Source organism: Schistocerca gregaria, chromosome 1 (assembly GCF_023897955.1).
Source record: "Schistocerca gregaria isolate iqSchGreg1 chromosome 1, iqSchGreg1.2, whole genome shotgun sequence".
NCBI classification, from domain to species: domain Eukaryota; kingdom Metazoa; phylum Arthropoda; class Insecta; order Orthoptera; family Acrididae; genus Schistocerca; species Schistocerca gregaria.
In genome coordinates this window covers 489382801-489399942 of record NC_064920.1, presented here as the reverse complement: position 1 = coordinate 489399942, position 17142 = coordinate 489382801, and the positions used below count along the sequence as shown (strand labels likewise).

Below are 17142 nucleotides of genomic sequence, written 5' to 3'. Positions count from 1 at the left end.
ACAAATCACTGTTATAAGCTGTTCTTCGTGCGGCAAAAGTGTGTAACTTCAAAATTTTTTACAAAATACTTGCAGTGCCTTTTAGCAGCTAAAGTTTTGGCAGTACATTTCTTTCGTTGTCTTCTTCCTGTGTAAAACATTTTTGGGTAGGTTTCGACCTGTCTTATTGGACCATTCCCATGTAAGATGTCCTTCCTGGACTGGCTTGGATGTCTTTACGTGTACAACTTTAGGGATGAGTTGTGGCTGCTCATGACTATTAGTGGTCGAAAGTTCTCCTTTGTCATGCGCAAAACTTACAATCATTGCTGGCATATAGGTTTCTTTTGTGAGCTGAGTAGTTTTTTGCAGGCATCAGAAGCTTCACAGTTGAAATGTACATCTCAGTGGATGACTGGAACTCGTTTGATTGATGATGATGGGATAACAGATTCTTCAAAGGCAAACAACTGTTTGGAAAAAGCTTTGTTGTATGTGTTTGTTGGAATAGTTTTGTCATTTTGGGGCACTGACCTTCCCCAGTTTGTGATTGCTTGTGATGCCTGCAAGAAGTCACATCCAAGAATAACATCATGACTACATTCTGTTAATATGACTAGTTTGAAGGACGGTGTTCAGTCACTGGTAGTCATTCTTGCAATACATGTCTCTATTGGCTGGATGTATCTCCAATTTGTGACCTTGAGCACAGTTGCTTTCATATAATGGAAAAATCTTCGTCTTCTGGTGACATTAAGCATTCAGCATTACAGAAAAAGAAGACTTGGAATCGACTAGTGCCCAGACTAATTGGCCACCGATGATGGTGTCAATGAGATTTGCTGTCATTTTGGTAACTGTTGCCCATGGAGGATTTTCATCTGTGGTGGCCTCACCTACATATATGGTCTCTTCGCTTAGGTTTCCTGAATTTGGTGGCAAGGCAAGCTGCTTGCACCACTGTGTGGCAGAGGGCGATGGCTATGGCACGTTGTGGAGCAACTTAATCCAGGATATGATGATGAGCTTCACATCACAGATCAACTATAATTGTGCACAGTTGACTGGCATGAATAGGACTGTTGTGTTGGATGAGGTTTGTGGCATCTTTCTCTAGAATAGCACACAATGTATCCAGGCCCTTCACACTGAAAACAGGCAGTTGTGTTGTCCTCGGCCCTCCAAATATCTGTTTGTCTGTGGGTGGTTTACTTGGTGGAGGAGTTGGTTGTGCCTAAATTGGTCTGAAGCTGGGTTGTCATTTGTTGGCAGTGGTGTAAGTCCATGTCATTCCTCATGGTGTGCTTAACTGGTGGTGGAGATAGATGTCAAAGATTGATACACATCTTCTGCAACATTGTGTATTACCTCTTGGCGTAATGGGTTGACATACATGGCTGTTATCTCTTGTGCAATCAGTGTGACATTTCTGGCTATCTGCTGTATCTCTCTTCTTACAATGTGGGATATGAGAGAAGAGAGGTTTGGTTACCTTCCACAACTGACATAGGGACCACATTCGGGAGCCAGTCATACCTGTTTTGTCTGACTTTTTCTGTTGCATATTCTCGATGTGCTGGCACCACTTGATGAATTCTTCTGTTGCCTTGACATCATTTACCAGGAGAGTTTGCTACATGTCTTCCATGACTTCTTTCATCAGTGTGAAATTTTGTCAGCTTCTGTCATATTCGTGTCCATAGTGTTGCGAAGGGGCAAAACATAATGTACATTTATAACTGTCATTTCTCCATGATGTTGGGTCCCATTCTTTAATTATTATTCTGCTACGTGGACTTATCTGAGGTACAGAAAGCTGGTCAAAACCTGAAATAGATACCAGTGAGATTTTTCGGGAAATTTAAGTGTTCTCAAAAGGACAGATTATGGGAAATGGAGATGGTCTATTTGTCACAGTAGACAAGAAAGTCAAATCCTCTGAGATAGAAACTGAAGCCACATTCAAGATTGATTGTGCAAGATTTGGTATCGGGGTTGGACATAAAATGGTAATTTGATCTTGTTTTTGCCCACTAGACTCATCTCCTAGTGTAACCAAAAACTTTAGCGAGAGTCTCAGCTTTCTTGTATGTATGTTCGCCAGTCATAAGGTAATCATTGGTGGAGAATGCAATCATCTGATAAACAATTGGAAAACTTGCAAATTTTGTTAGTGGTGGGCATGACAAGACATATTGTGAGGCATTACTAAAATTCTTCTCTGAAAATTACCTAGAGCAGATTGTTTGGAAACCAGCTTATGATAGAAATATGTTGGCTGGAATGGCAACAAATTGACCTGCCGTCATTGAGGACACGCATATTGAAACTAGTGTCAGTGACCACGATGTGATGTGGACTTTAGTCTGTCATAAATCCCATAAACAAAAAACCGAGCCCAGTAGTTGCAAGGAAGCATAGGTCACACCCATCTACAAGAAGGGTGATAGAAGTGATCCACAAAACTGCTGTCCCTCATCCTGGACATCAGTTTGGTGTAGAATCTTATAATGTATTCTGAGCTCAAACACAATGAGGTATCTCGAACAGAATGACCTTCTTTATGTGAGCCAGCATGGATTCCGAAAACGTTGATCATGTGAAGCCCCACTATTCACACTTATCTCATGATGTTCTGAAAGATTTTAATCAAGGCAGTTATGTAGATGCAGTATTTCTTCGTCCCAAAACAAACAATTGTAATATCATAGGACTATAACATGAATGAGTCATAGTTGGAATTGGTTAAGTCATACAGATATATGAGTATAACATTTTGTAGGTATATGAAATGGAATAATCACATAGGCCCAGTCATTGGCAAAGCAGGTGGTGGCCTTTGGTTTTATTGGTAGAATACTGCAGAAATGCAACTGGGCTACGAAGTAGATTGCTTACAAATCTGTCTTGCAACCCATTCTAGAATATTGCTCATGTGTGTTGGATTTGTACCAAATAGGACTAACAGGGAATATGGGATGTATACAGAGAAGGGCAGCACAGATGGTCACAGGTTTGTTTGACCCACGGATGAGTGTCACGGAGATACAGAAGAAAATGAACTGGGAGGCTCTTGAAAATAGACGTAAATTTTCTGAAGAAATGCTGCTTACAAAGTTCAAGAACTAGCTTTGAATGATAATTTTAGGAATATACTACAACTCGCTCCTTATCACTCATATAGGGGTTACAAGTATATGATTACATTAAATACGGTACACACAGAGGCATTTAAAGAATCATTCTTCTTGCGCTCTGTAGGTGGCTGGAACAGGAGGAAACCCTAACAACTGGTACAGTGGGATGTGCCCTATGCCATGCATTTCACTGTGGTTTTCAGTGTATAGCTATAGATGTGAATGTTGATGACTGTCACCAAATGTTATCTTCAGTTCAGCCTGGAATTTGTTCCAGCTTTTGAGTTTCTATTTATTGTTCTTGAACCATTGCTGAGCTGTACCATCCAAGTAAAAGTGTATATTTGCCAATCACATCATATTATCCCACGTGCTGTATTTGGAACCTCAGTTGAATCCTTTCAATCAATTCAACGGGCCCTGACCAGCATCTCCAGAAAACATTGATGAATGCTTGATGTGCAGTTGAGTTAGTGCTGCATTGGAATTCATCTGTTTCATGTTAATATATAAATCTTGGGAACAATTTACTGCTTGTGTACTGGTTACTGTCGACACAGGTGATGGTTTTTATGTTGCCTAATTGGAGCCCGGAGATGTAAACATTGTGAAGTATCTGGCTTCTCCACCAAACAGCATCGCATTGAAACCACAATCAAGTCTCAAGCCAAAGCCAGGGTTGTCAGTGGAGTACAAAGCTTAGAACTGAAAGCACTTTTATTACTGACCCCAACTTACAGCCAGAAAAAGACTGATCTCCTGGACGGAGAGTGCACCTATTTATATGTGCTTTGAATCTTTAAGAATGCTAGTAAAAACAAACAAAGGAAAGTCCAGGATGGAATAACAGCAATACTATGAAAAGGTTAGATTGATACTCACCATATAGACGAGTCACTGAGTTGCAGACAGGCTCAGTGGATAGACTGCTATACATTTAAGTTTTCGGCCGAAGGGCCTTCTTCTGAGTTGAAAACAGACACATATTCACACAATCACAACTCGCACACACTTGACCACTGTCTCTGGCCGCTGTAGCTGGACTGTCAGTTTTGGCAACAAGACAAGATTTTCCCTGGCGAACAACCTTCACAGCCAAAGGATGGAGCTCATTTTTACCTTTGGATGCAGCTGCAGCAGTCACAATTTTATTCTTGGAAAAATACAAATTGTCATCGTTATTTGATATATTCCTTTTTATGGAACGTTCTTAACAGAAAATATGTACAAGATCCATCTAGAGAAAACTAAACATCTTTGAAATAGCGAGTCTCCATTTCTGTCCATTCAACACGTGCACATGGATTTGACCTTTATCAAATACTTCAATTTGTATTCCATTTTTGGTACTATCTATCTTTCTTAGATTTTCAAATAACTGATATGTACTGTTCCATCCACATCGATTTGTTATATGCTGTGTTGCAACAATGTCAGTGCACCAATTGTCACTGTCCAATTTGTTCTTATCTACAGAAGAATTGTTTCATATCATCATTAAATCTTTCTTCTCAGTTTTTGAATTATTTGTGTGTTTTCCACAACTGATTGTTTCAACATATCGTGTTTATGTAGCAGTTTTTGCAGCTCTGAAACTAAAATTTATGAACGTACATTGTTTCCATTAACCCGCCATTGTCATTTTCACAAAAACATGCAACACATGAGAATGGGAAAATGTGCATAAAAACTAAATGAGACCACCTTATGCAAAGCTGCTTGAGCCACTAACTCTCAAAGGCTGTATGAGGTACCACTTGGCAGCTTTTTTTCATACTACCTAGGCTTCAACAGCTGCACTTACATTCCAGGAACTTCAGGTAGCACTGGTATTTTCAGAACTGAAATTCAGAAGACTGTTATAATTATAAACTGAGAGATCAACATCTACATCTATATCTACATCTACCTAGCTACTCTGCAAGCCACCACATGGCATGTAGCGGAGGGGGGGATCCTGTACCACTACTTGTTATTTCCTTGCCTGTTCCACTTGCAAACAGAGCAAGGGAAAAACAACTGCATGTATGCCTCTGTATGGGCCCTAATTTCTTGTATCTTATCTTCATGGTACTTACACACAATATACACTCCTGGAAATGGAAAAAAGAACACATTGACACCGGTGTGTCAGACCCACCATACTGGCTCCGGACACTGCGAGAGGGCTGTACAAGCAATGATCACACGCACGGCACAGCGGACACACCAGGAACCGCGGTGTTGGCCGTCGAATGGCGCTAGCTGCGCAGCATTTGTGCACCGCCGCCGTCAGTGTCAGCTAGTTGGCCGTGGCATACGGCTTCAGAACAATACTTTTTTCAATCACTGGACTCATACAGAAGCAAAAGATTGATTTTCATTAATTCTAATGAGTGTGACTATAGTCTAGTGGTCAGCATTACTATTGATGTAGAGTTCTCAGTTTCAGTTCCCATGTTCATATCAGATTTTCCTGTGATAAAATGGCTATGACATATTCTGCTCACCCTCATGAAGCCATATGACAAGGTAGTTGGATAGATATGCATAGTGTTGTGAAGGAGGTATCAAATTGCTAAACTAATTTCAGAGTGTTTTTTTTTTCCTTTGTGCATAATAAAGGTGAATTAGTGATATTTGTATTTGCTTTTTCTCTAGGTACTCCTTACTGGTCTCAGGGAGCACAGAAGCAGTATTATGTTTCAAAGAGATGCTCAACGAAATCAGCATGTGAAAAGATTAGAAGCAAGAATATGCCATATTGCACTCACATCTGGTATCAGGATTGGAGGTGTGCTGAATGTTGCCAGGGTGACCGTTGCAATTTCTATGTGTTTGTAAGTCAATTGAAGCCTCGTTCAAATGCATTTATCATGATGTAATATATTTCAACAAATTTTAATTTTTCTTTGTAACCTGTTCCAGCTGAGTGGAAGCACAGCTCGTTCAAGTTTGTTTGTGGTGCTTGCTTCAGTTTCTGTCATTTTGGCTGTTGGCAGATTTCTTCAGTAGAAATGATTTAGAAATTAAATTTCCTTCATTATACCGTCCAGCAGTAATTTGCCTCTCATTTTTAGCTCCGGAGTTGTGCTAATTTTAAAGTAGTATTCGAGGTTCAGCAAACATTGTATCTAAGAAAGCCTTTGAATGTACATTTTACATTTTAGGAAACATTTTTGGAGGAGTAATATTCTATTTTGATTATAAATGTTATTGTTGTCTTCGACATGTAATCTGTCAAAGATTATAGTTATTTGGTACTGTAAGAGAAATATTTTTACCAATGACAGGCTTTTCATTGTTAATAACTTTACAGATCTGCTAAGTGAATAACTGTATTTTTACTAATATGGAAGTTTTTTGAAAGAATGTGGAACAGTAAAATGTATTTGCTTGAAACTGGAAGAAGGAGGGAGGGCAGGGGGGGGGGGGGGGGGGGAGGTAGGAAAGAATGAAAGAAAGAAAGAGATTGTCACATGTGAGGAAAAATTGTGAAGTAGATTGTGAATTTGTCTGTTGCTATTTGAATTTTGCCTGTTGTAATTTATAGGCACAAAATATCATTTTGTACAATTCCTTTTACATAAGATAAAATGCAGTATTATATTTATGAAGATAAAAATCTGTAATTGAAGACACAATTACATTCAACAGTGACACATAACTTAAAAGAAAATACAGGTAAACAAACTCACCTTTGTTTATCCGCACTTGTTAGATATTAATGGAGTCACCCAATACAGTATGTATAGCCTGACCAAACACAGTGTACCAATAATGAGGGTAGCACTATATTGTGGGAGGAAGGAAACAGCTGAAGCTGATCATGTTCTCAGGGAAAGTGGAAAACAAATCTGTAAATGTAGTTTTTATGTGTGATAAAAAGCTCACTGTTGGGGAAAGAATTTGAAAAAGTAAGGGGTAGTTACTCTCAGGGTACCAGATCACAGATATGTTCATAATAGCCAAATTTCAGTCCAGTTCATAGTTTGCCCAGGCTATACTTTTATTATGGTATTTGACTAATATCATTTGCAAATGGGTACAGTTTAAACTTGCTAGTGTTGTAGCTATAAGTTAAGATTTTTGATTGAGTATTTAATTTCTTCTACTCTGATATTGTGTAGATTAATTAAATAATCTACTTAAAAGTGCTGAAAATGACTATGACTCCTGTGGTTCAGGTTCTTTCCTGGACACTCATGTTATTAATTGTATAACGTGCACATTTTGTACAAGATTTCATTGAAGAAGGTTATAATATTAAAAGCAGCATACTTGCCTTTGGTAGTAGCTGTTGTATGGTAAATAGTAAAACTATAGAGTGAGTGCTGGATTTCAAAATTCACTTCCTTGGTAACCACAATGAATAGAGGAGGTGGAAAAACTTTTGAAGAATGAATAAGATCAAATTATGTTGAACAAAATACTCTATAGGGGAATTCTGGAGATGGACAACAAATGTAATTTAATCACAGTCTAAGGTAGCTTTTCAGTTTGCATTTCAGATCCATGTTATAACTGCTTTATCTTGAACATTATTTGTATTTCTGATATTGTTCTCAACTCTTCTTTTGGTGACAACCTTCAGTGAAGCTAATACCTTGATTTACATTTATTCCAGGGCTGGTTCATATTGATAGAGTGATCTAATGAGAATAACGTTTGCATTTCGCTTGCTGTACTCTTTTTTAATGACCCACTTGTTAGGTGTTTTATTTACTACTACTACCTCCACTACTACTACTACTACTACTACTACTACTACGACTACGACTACCACACCGAGCGAGATGGTGTATTGGTTAGCACACTGGACTTGCATTCAGGAGGACAGCAGTTCAATCCCGCATGCGGTCATCCTGATTTAGGTTTTCTGTAATTTCCTTAAATTGCTTCAGGCAAATGCTGGGATGGTTTCTTTGAAAGGGCATGGTCGGCTTCCATCCCCATCCTTCCCTAAACTGATGAGACCGATGACCTCACTGTTTGGGCTGCTCCCTCAAATCAATCCAACCCCACTGTTACCACCACCACCACCATTTCTATGTCTGCTTCTATTTAAACTACTAAAGTGTCATATTGCGATATCAGTTTAATTCTGCTTCTATGTACACTACTTAAGTGTGACATATTGAGATATCAGTATGTACTTCAGTGAAGTGCTGTAGAGAGTAATCCCAAATTTGAAGTGTGAAAGTTAATGTATTCTCTCTTTACAGTTACACAAGTGTATATGTACCCTCTTCTGCAAAGTTCTTTCCATCATTGATGCCTCACATCACTGTATGAGAAAGTGACTAATGTTGTGTGGCAGCTTCAAATGAAAATAACCTGTCGGATAGTGTTATCTGTAGGAGATGCTCTAATGCTGTAGGCCGTGTTGTAATAGTTCAATGACCAGTGATGTTGAAATCACGATATCAGTACTGAAATCACTTAAAGGGAATATGCATTTATGGTAGTGAGAGAATTGATAAAACAGCAGTGAGCATGGCATTGTGTGCCAGAGAAGTTGTGTGAAGTGAAATGATTAATGAGAATATTATAAACAAAGCTCTTATAGTATTCCGTTATTCACACAGCTTGTGAGTGCATTTGTGGTCTACTTTCATTTCAGATGTATGAAAGGATAATCTCAATTTATAAAATCGTATTTTAACAGACACAGCAGGAATGGATGCTGTTGTATTGCATAGGCACAAAGCTGAGATCTCATAATGTATCTGCTCAAGATTTTTTTGTGTATAACATGGACATAACAACAACAAATTAAATTATGAGGCTGTGGTCAGAAACAACATTAGCTAACATACTGCCTGATTTTAAATTTAAAAAAATGTAGTACATGCATGCTACTCATAACAATCATTTTTAAATGTCAAACCTTGTTGTTTTACAGTCTTTATTCCTGTGTTTGGTCTCATGAGTTTCAGGTAGTTTTTAATTATTTGTTAATACTTTATCAATGTGAAATTTTGTTTGAAAGTCCCTTTTGTTAATTTAGTATCTTTTTTTTATATTTAAGTGTAATACCAGACTACTCTTACGTGGAGGGCATATCATAGTTTTAAGCCATAATATCTAACAATCAACTGGACATGTAAAACTTACAAAAATTTTGTTATCTAGTGCATAAGTATTTGTGATTAATGGAAGTATTAGTTGTTAAGTTCGATGATTCCTTGTAAAATATGTTTATACTAGTTCAGAGCAAAACTATACAAACTAACACCACATCTTAAATAAATAAATAAAAAATAATTCATGCATGTCATAGCTGTTATAATTAAAACATCTGTTGGGACTCTTGATATCTTCCACTGTAATGATGATTGTTCACAGTTGAATTTCCAAATAGTTTGCACAAATAAGGAGCTTATACCAGTGTGAAAGATTATATTACATATACAGTACTGACAGTTATAGTACACTGAAGAACATCATTTCAACCACATTTTCATTTTGTATTACTATCTAATTATTATAAAATATGCCGTCCTTGTAATTCCGTCCTGACATGGTTGTGTTAACACTAAAAATATAAGCATATTTTGTGATACTTTTTGTAAATAAAACTCTTTGAAAGAAAAAAAGTCTCCTAATTTTGTTAACTAAGGAATATTGTGTTGAAATTAGTATTAGAGATATTGTTAATTATTAATCAAGCACATCTGCTGCAGTAATGTGTCATCGTAGGAACACTCGTTTTCTCACCCTAATTAATTAGGTGTATATCTAAAAACAAAGATGATGTAACTTACCAAACGAAAGTGTTGGCATGTTGATAGACACACAAACAAACACACATGCACACACACACACACACACACACACACACACACACACACACACACACACACACACAAATTCAAGCTTTTGCAACCAACAGTTGCTTCGTCAGGAAAGAGGGAAGGAGAGGGAAAGATGAAAGGATGTGGGTTTTAAGGGAGAGGGTAAGGAGGCATTCCAATCCCAGGAGTGGAAAGACTTACTTTAGGGGAAAAAAAGGACAGGTATACACTCACACGCACACGCATGCGCGCGCGCTTCGTGTGCGCGCTCACACACACACACACACACACACACACACACACACACACACACACACACACACACAAGCAGACCAGTTAATTAGTTAGTTAGGCAGTGGAATAAATTATTCAAAGGGAGTTTCTAAACATGGCATTTCTTACTTGGGAAACAGCCAATGGATTGTGAATGATTGTCGTGGCAGAAAATATTTTGATGCCAAACAGCTACATTTGGTATCTCTTTTTGGAAAACGGCCATATACTGTGGGTGATTGATGTGATAGGATATATTTAAGCAGTGAACATTATGTATGAACTTTGGAAACTATAGATAAACTGAATTGGTGTGGCAGAAAACATTCTGTACAGTGAATATTGTGTGTGAACTTTGTAAATTGCCACTGAACACTGAATAGTGGCCATTGTAGGAACTGATTTGAATAATTATAATTAATTTGGTGAAGTTGATTAAGTTGAACACTAGGGGAGACTTGATTTTGAACTGGTATTGAGGGTTATGTTGTTACGAACAGTGATGTTGAATGTTGCTGTATACCATGTGTAGCAGTGACAGATAATAAATGACAGTAGAAGCCATTGATTGGTCTGTTGTGGAACATTGTGGGTATCGAGAACTATGAGTGGATGTTTATTGCCACATTATTAATCTGGTAATGGCATGTCAATTGCCTGTGAATTTGGGTGAATAAAGACAACGTAATCACTGGACGGTGTGCACGAGTGCGGCAATTGCAAATGCATGTTACCTGCAACTGACAGTGAGCCTGCAAAAAAATCAAATTGGCTGTGCTACATCAACGTGGTGGAATCAGCCTTAATTACCAAACGGTGTGTGGGAATTCAAGTGCGGCAGGCAGTACCTGCAGACTTCTGGCAATTGATGGTTACCTGCCTGTGTTATCGGCTTGATACACACTGCTTCAGCTACGTGACAAATGGAGGTGGCACTTAACTTGTCAGTAATTAATGTATGTTGTTTTTAGAAAATCATTAAAGAGGGGAAGTTTTTCAGTTCTATGAGATTTAATCTTGCAATTTTAGGTCTTACAAATTTTATGTTTTGTAAATAATTGCTGCTGCAATTCAGGCAAGATGATTTCAGTTAATGAAAAGGTAATGAGATTCTCCTCCAAGGAAGTGTTAATAATAACGATAATAGTAATGAGTTTTTAAATCCTATTTTAAAGCAGGCAAGATGAATGTTAGTGAAGATATGGGAAGGAGTTTATGATCCAGGGAAGTAATGTTAATAATGAGAACAATATTAGTAAGTTAACTAGCAGTGAGACTGGTATTTATTTCATTAAGTTACTATCAGGTTATAGAGTATGACAACTTTGTTTTCGAAGGTAAGTGGCATTTTATTCAAGATAAGGACTTTGAATGAGATTTTTGTGGTAATTTACTGTGCTATTTTAGGACTTACAATTTGTGGGCTGTTGCTACAGAGTAACTAAGGCAAAATGAGCACTGTTAGGGAGAATATGGGTAATGAGACACCCATGAAAGGAAATGTTAATATATTAACTAATAATAAATGTACTGCGATTTCTAAAGTTAATACAGTCTCGGGTTGAAGGTTGATTCCACAGTGAAGATGACCAGGAAACAAAATGCTAATAATGGCTGAAGTAAAACAGGTATAGTCGATGATAAAAAGAATATGGATTGATGCAGGCTGTATACAGTTTATTATTACAAGAACTGAAAAGTTTTGACAGGCGGACGAAACAGGGTTATGAGGATTCGAGTGAAGAGACTGAATGAAATAAACTGCAACTACTGAACAACTTGTTCATTTAAATAAAGTTTTTGAAGACTCAAAAGTAGTGAAGATGAATTAACAGGCATGAAAACTGTTAATTGCTAAGAATGCAGATACTGAAAGTGACAAAATAAGTACCAGAAAGGAGATGTTAGGAGAGGTTATTGGTAATGAAACTCAAGTACATCAATATTATGAAATGGGGAAAGATGAGATTCAGAAAAATTAATGTCAGACACAGATGTCATAAATGGTAAATTCCCAAGAAGCTTAGAGTTTTCTTTATATTTTTAAATTTTCCTTTTGTTAAATAAAAATAGAAAATCTTAAACATTTTAGTTGATGGTGGGAGGGGGGGGGGATATGACATATATGTCCCATGCCAACACATATCTCATTAGGTTTCATGATACAGAGTAGAAAAGCTTATGCTGCTATCTGCCAACAAGCAGTTACGACAGGAAGGAATCCTCATCCTATAGACCAATAGATGGTCACTGAGCATGAGAATGGAGATGTGTGTATGAACTGTGTTGTACTGGAGTAAACAGAGAATACACTGATCCGTCTTGGCAACAACATAACCTTGTTTATTAATGTCAACTGTTTAAATGTTTACATATGACTAACTAGAACGTCATGATTGCGATAAGTCCAAAGTCAACTTCACATTTTAATTAGAATTTATTTAATATTGTCAGTCACTGAATGAGTAAACACAAATCAGTAACATTCTCTGTGCTGGCAGATGTGAAACACTGAAGGTAGCTCATGCAAATTCGTAAGTTTGCAGTGACATTAAATTCATGTGGAAGTAATTTATGAACTTGAAATGGTGCTCGGTGAGTGAAGGTTAGAATCCACAAACTTAAGTTCAAATATTAGTGTTAGATTGATTATAAAAACTGTTTTTTCCTTACCTTTTATTAAAAACATGGTGGAATCCTTTTATTTATAGATTTATATCAAAGTAGTTCATAGTTGATTGGATTCATGTTTGGACACATGACTGGCAGACAGCTTTACAAGACCCGAGGTTACCAGACATCTTAACTTGCAGGTATGCTGGACCATTTACGAGTTGGTCAATTCGTGAGGGACAACATGTGTTGCATGTCCAACACAGTAATTTATCATGGTAGGAACACTTTTTATCTCACTCTGATAAATTAATTAGTTAGGCAATGGTGTAAAGTATTGAAGGGGATTTGCTATACCTCGAAACACGATAACATGATGAAGAATATATTATTTTTATATAATTATTTTGGCAAGTTTTATTACATCTACAACATCAGAAAGCCATAACAAAAATTCTGATTGTGTAAGGGTTTGAGACTTTTGAAGCTATACATAGGAGGATGAATGACAGAAATTACAATTATCATCAAGTATTGATTGTTACATTTACCAGAAAGGAAGCTTGACCTATGGAGGTACCCCATCTGGCATGAATAATGTACAAAGGAAGTTTGGTTCTCCTGGAAAGAGGGAACAATGCCATAACTGCTTTGACTTAAAAGTGTTATATAACAGTCAGGAAGCATTTGGAATTTACAGCGGTGAATTTTCTGATAGAAAAAGAGCCCGCCAATAGAAAACAGTGGGTTTATACCACACTACCATTACTTACTGCAACAACAGAGGATTGTTCACTTGTCACTGTGGTGTGTTGTTTGTGTCCATTTACATTTTGATTAAATAAATTTTGTGTCATGTCTGGCTGCAGGACAATGAGCAGGTGTTAGGGATTCCATTTAGTGAGTAGAAAATCTCTGATCACAAATTTTTGACACCTCAAGAGACTGACTGGATTCAGTTCTTATTTATATTCATGTAAAATATGTAAATACGTCCCATGGAAAGGACTATAGTAGACTGCCATGCATGCAGAGATTTCCAGTTCATCTTAAATTTTCAGGTTTACTCTATGAAAAGTAGAGAATCTAAGAAAACAGAAATAATACACTGATTGATGAAAGGATGCTACAGGAGTATGCTGAAGATCAAGTTGGTAGATTGGATAGCTAATGGTAAAGTACTGATTCTAATAGAGGCAAAATAAATTTATGGCATAACTTCACTGAAAGAAGGATCGGTAACTAATGGTAAGTTACTGGTTTGAACTGGGAATAAAAGAAATTTCTGGCACAACTTCACTAAAAGACAGATCGATTTGATGGGGGACATGCTCAGGCCTCAAGAAACTGTCAGTTTGGAAATGGAGGGAAGTGTGAGGGGAGACCAAGGCTATAATCAGATTCAAATGAATTTGGGGTGCAGTACTTATAGAGAGTAGAAGAGTCTTGCACAGGATAGGCTAGCAGGGACTGAACACTTCAACAACAACATCAACACCAACAACAACAACAGATGAAAGGATCAACATTTAACAAAGTTACTCAGCCAAATGGCAAAATATGTATAAGGTAAAAGAGAGAGAGAGAGAGAGAGAGAGAGAGAGAGAGAGAGAGAGAGAAGGTTGCAAAATGGTGGCAGTTATCAAAGAGAAGGGCCATGTTTCAAGCAAAGGGGAGTATACACATAGTAGAATATCCTTCATTAAAGAAAATTATTGTAAAGTGCAACAAATGAATCTGAATTACAGATACATTAACAATGAACATAATGATATTACAGACATAATGACAAGTGTGTGTAAAACTAATCAAGATACAATGAGAGGAATGTCTTCTTGAGATACTGATGCATCAATAGGAAAAATACCTCAAACAAAAGATAACAGAAAGGGAACTTCAATAATTTTTTTCAGAAAATTCAGCTAAAGTAGCCACTCACTCCAAATTGGAATAGTACTGTAACTGTTATTCTTCACAAGAACAGAGACAACCATGATACAAAAAGCTTCATAATATAAGGATATTCACAAAATTGTTTTTAGTGGTATAGGAAAACCACTGGATCAAGTAGTGAATCATTCATAAGCCATAAACGAAGTTATGGAATTGTGTAATGGAAGTGATGAATGAATGTGAATTGATTATTTGCCAGTGTCTTATAACTTCTGAGAAAGCGTCAGACCCAGATGTACAGAATCTGCACTAACAACACTTGAGAAACAAAACATAGATTCAGCCTACATTAGTACAGTAAAGAATATTCAATATCATGACCACCTGGTTAATAGATGTTGGCCCACTTTTGGAATGCAATGCAGCAGCTATTACATGTGGCATGAATTCAACAAGACATTGCCAGGTTTTCAGAGGTGTGTAGCTCCTATGTCTATGCAAAGAACACGCATTTCCCATAAATTACTGGTCATTGGTTTGTGGGTGTGGAGTAGGCCTCAGTAATGTCCTAGGTGTGTTCCATTGGGTACAGATCAGTCGTAATTGGTGGCCAAGACATCAGTGTGACTTGACTACCATACTCCTCGAAAGAATGTAGCGAGATTCCGGTTTTCTGACACAGATAGTTTTCCTGCTGGAAGGTGCCATCACTCCATCACTGTTGGGGAAGACATCAACATGAACGCTGACAGTAATAGCATTCACATATTCCACAGCTGTCATGACACGATTGATTAGTGACACATGTCCCATGGAAACCCAGGTGTTTGTACCCATAATGTAAAACTTAGTAATTACTTTCTTTTCCTTTTATGTTAAGTGCAGTTGCACACCTAATATGTACATGAGCATTCCAGGATGTTATTTAGGCAAAGTTCCATTTAAATTTATTGTTCAGTTGATGTTACTGATTGTAACAATTCAGTTACTTTTTCAAGAAACTCAATTAATTAAGAGTTATGGCTAACTGAAATTTCGAGTGTAGTAAGCAATGGAAAAACTCTTTGAGTCGATAGATAGCTGTTACCATTCATTCGAAATCATTCTTTAAATTACGTGAAACTAATTAACTTCAGAGATAACTGATACTGAAAGTTCGGATACTTGTAATTTCGGTTGCCTTAATGCTTGCTACTTTATTAACGTTTAACATTACAATTTTCTTGCTATATTTTTCTCAACCAAACGACTCCTCTCATATTTAAGGCACTGATTAAGATGTCGAATAATTTATCATTGAGGGGTTGCTCGCAAAAACCCCACTGATCAGAAAATCACAGTGCTGGGAAAGTGAAAAGAAACTGCATAACTTCGTCCCATAAGTATCTAATTTGTTTTTCTTTTGTCTAAATATCCTGTAGGCGTCAGGAATGTTATGAGAAGCAATTGAGCGATACCAAATTATATTCTCTAGGTATTGATAAGGTAAATACACTCCTGGAAATGGAAAATAGAACACATTGACACTGGTGTGTCAGACCCACCATACTTGCTCCGGACACTGCGAGAGGGCTGTACAAGCAATGATCACACGCACGGCACAGCGGACACACCAGGAACCGCGGTGTTGGCCGTCGAATGGCGCTAGCTGCGCAGCATTTGTGCACCGCCGCCGTCAGTGTCAGCCAGTTTGCCGTGGCATACGGAGCTCCATCGCAGTCTTTAACACTGGTAGAATGCCGCGACAGCGTGGACATGAACAGTTTGTGCAGTTGACGGACTTTGAGCGAGGGCGTATAGTGGGCATGCGGGAGGCCGTGTGGACGTACCGCCGAATTGCTCAACAAGTGGGGCGTGAGGTCTCCACAGTACATCAATGTTGTCGCTAGTGGTCGGCGGAAGGTGCACGTGCCCGTCGACCTGGGACCGGACCGCAGCGACGCACGGATGCACGCCAAGACCGTAGGATCCTACGCAGTGTCGTAGGGGACCGCACCGCCACTTGCCAGCAAATTAGGGACACTGTTGCTCCTGGGGTATCGGCGAGGATCATTCGCAACCGTCTCCATGAAGCTGGGATACGGTCCCGCACACCGTTAGGCCGTCTTCCGCTCACGCCCCAACATCGTGCAGCCCGTCTCCAGTGGTGTCACGACAGGCGTGAATGGAGGGACGAATGGAGACGTGTCGTCTTCAGCGATGAGAGTCGCTTCTGCCTTGGTGCCAATGATAGTCTTATGCGTGTTTGGCACCGTGCAGGTGAGCGCCACAATCAGGACTGCATACGACCGAGGCACACAGGGCCAACACCCGGCATCATGGTGTGGGGAGCGATCTCCTACACTGGCCGTACACCTCTGGTGATCGTCGAGGGGACACTGAATAGTGCACGGTACATCCAAACCGTCATCGAACCCATCGTTCTACCATTCCTAGACCGGCAAGGGAACTTGCTGTTCCAACAGGACAAT

The 17142-nt window shown here is 38.4% G+C and overlaps 1 protein-coding gene across 1 annotated transcript in view; it reads left to right on the top strand.

Moving 5' to 3' along the window:
- The window catches only part of LOC126353814 (uncharacterized), a 36699-nt gene extending 27685 nt beyond the window's left edge, over positions 1-9014 (top strand). The window contains exons 3-4 of the mRNA XM_050002928.1: positions 5757-5935; positions 6024-9014. Of these exons, the coding sequence (XP_049858885.1) occupies positions 5757-5935; positions 6024-6110 (266 nt within the window). The 3' untranslated portion in view covers positions 6111-9014. The remainder of the gene's footprint in view (positions 1-5756; positions 5936-6023) is intronic.
- The last annotated feature ends 8128 nt before the right edge of the window (positions 9015-17142 follow it).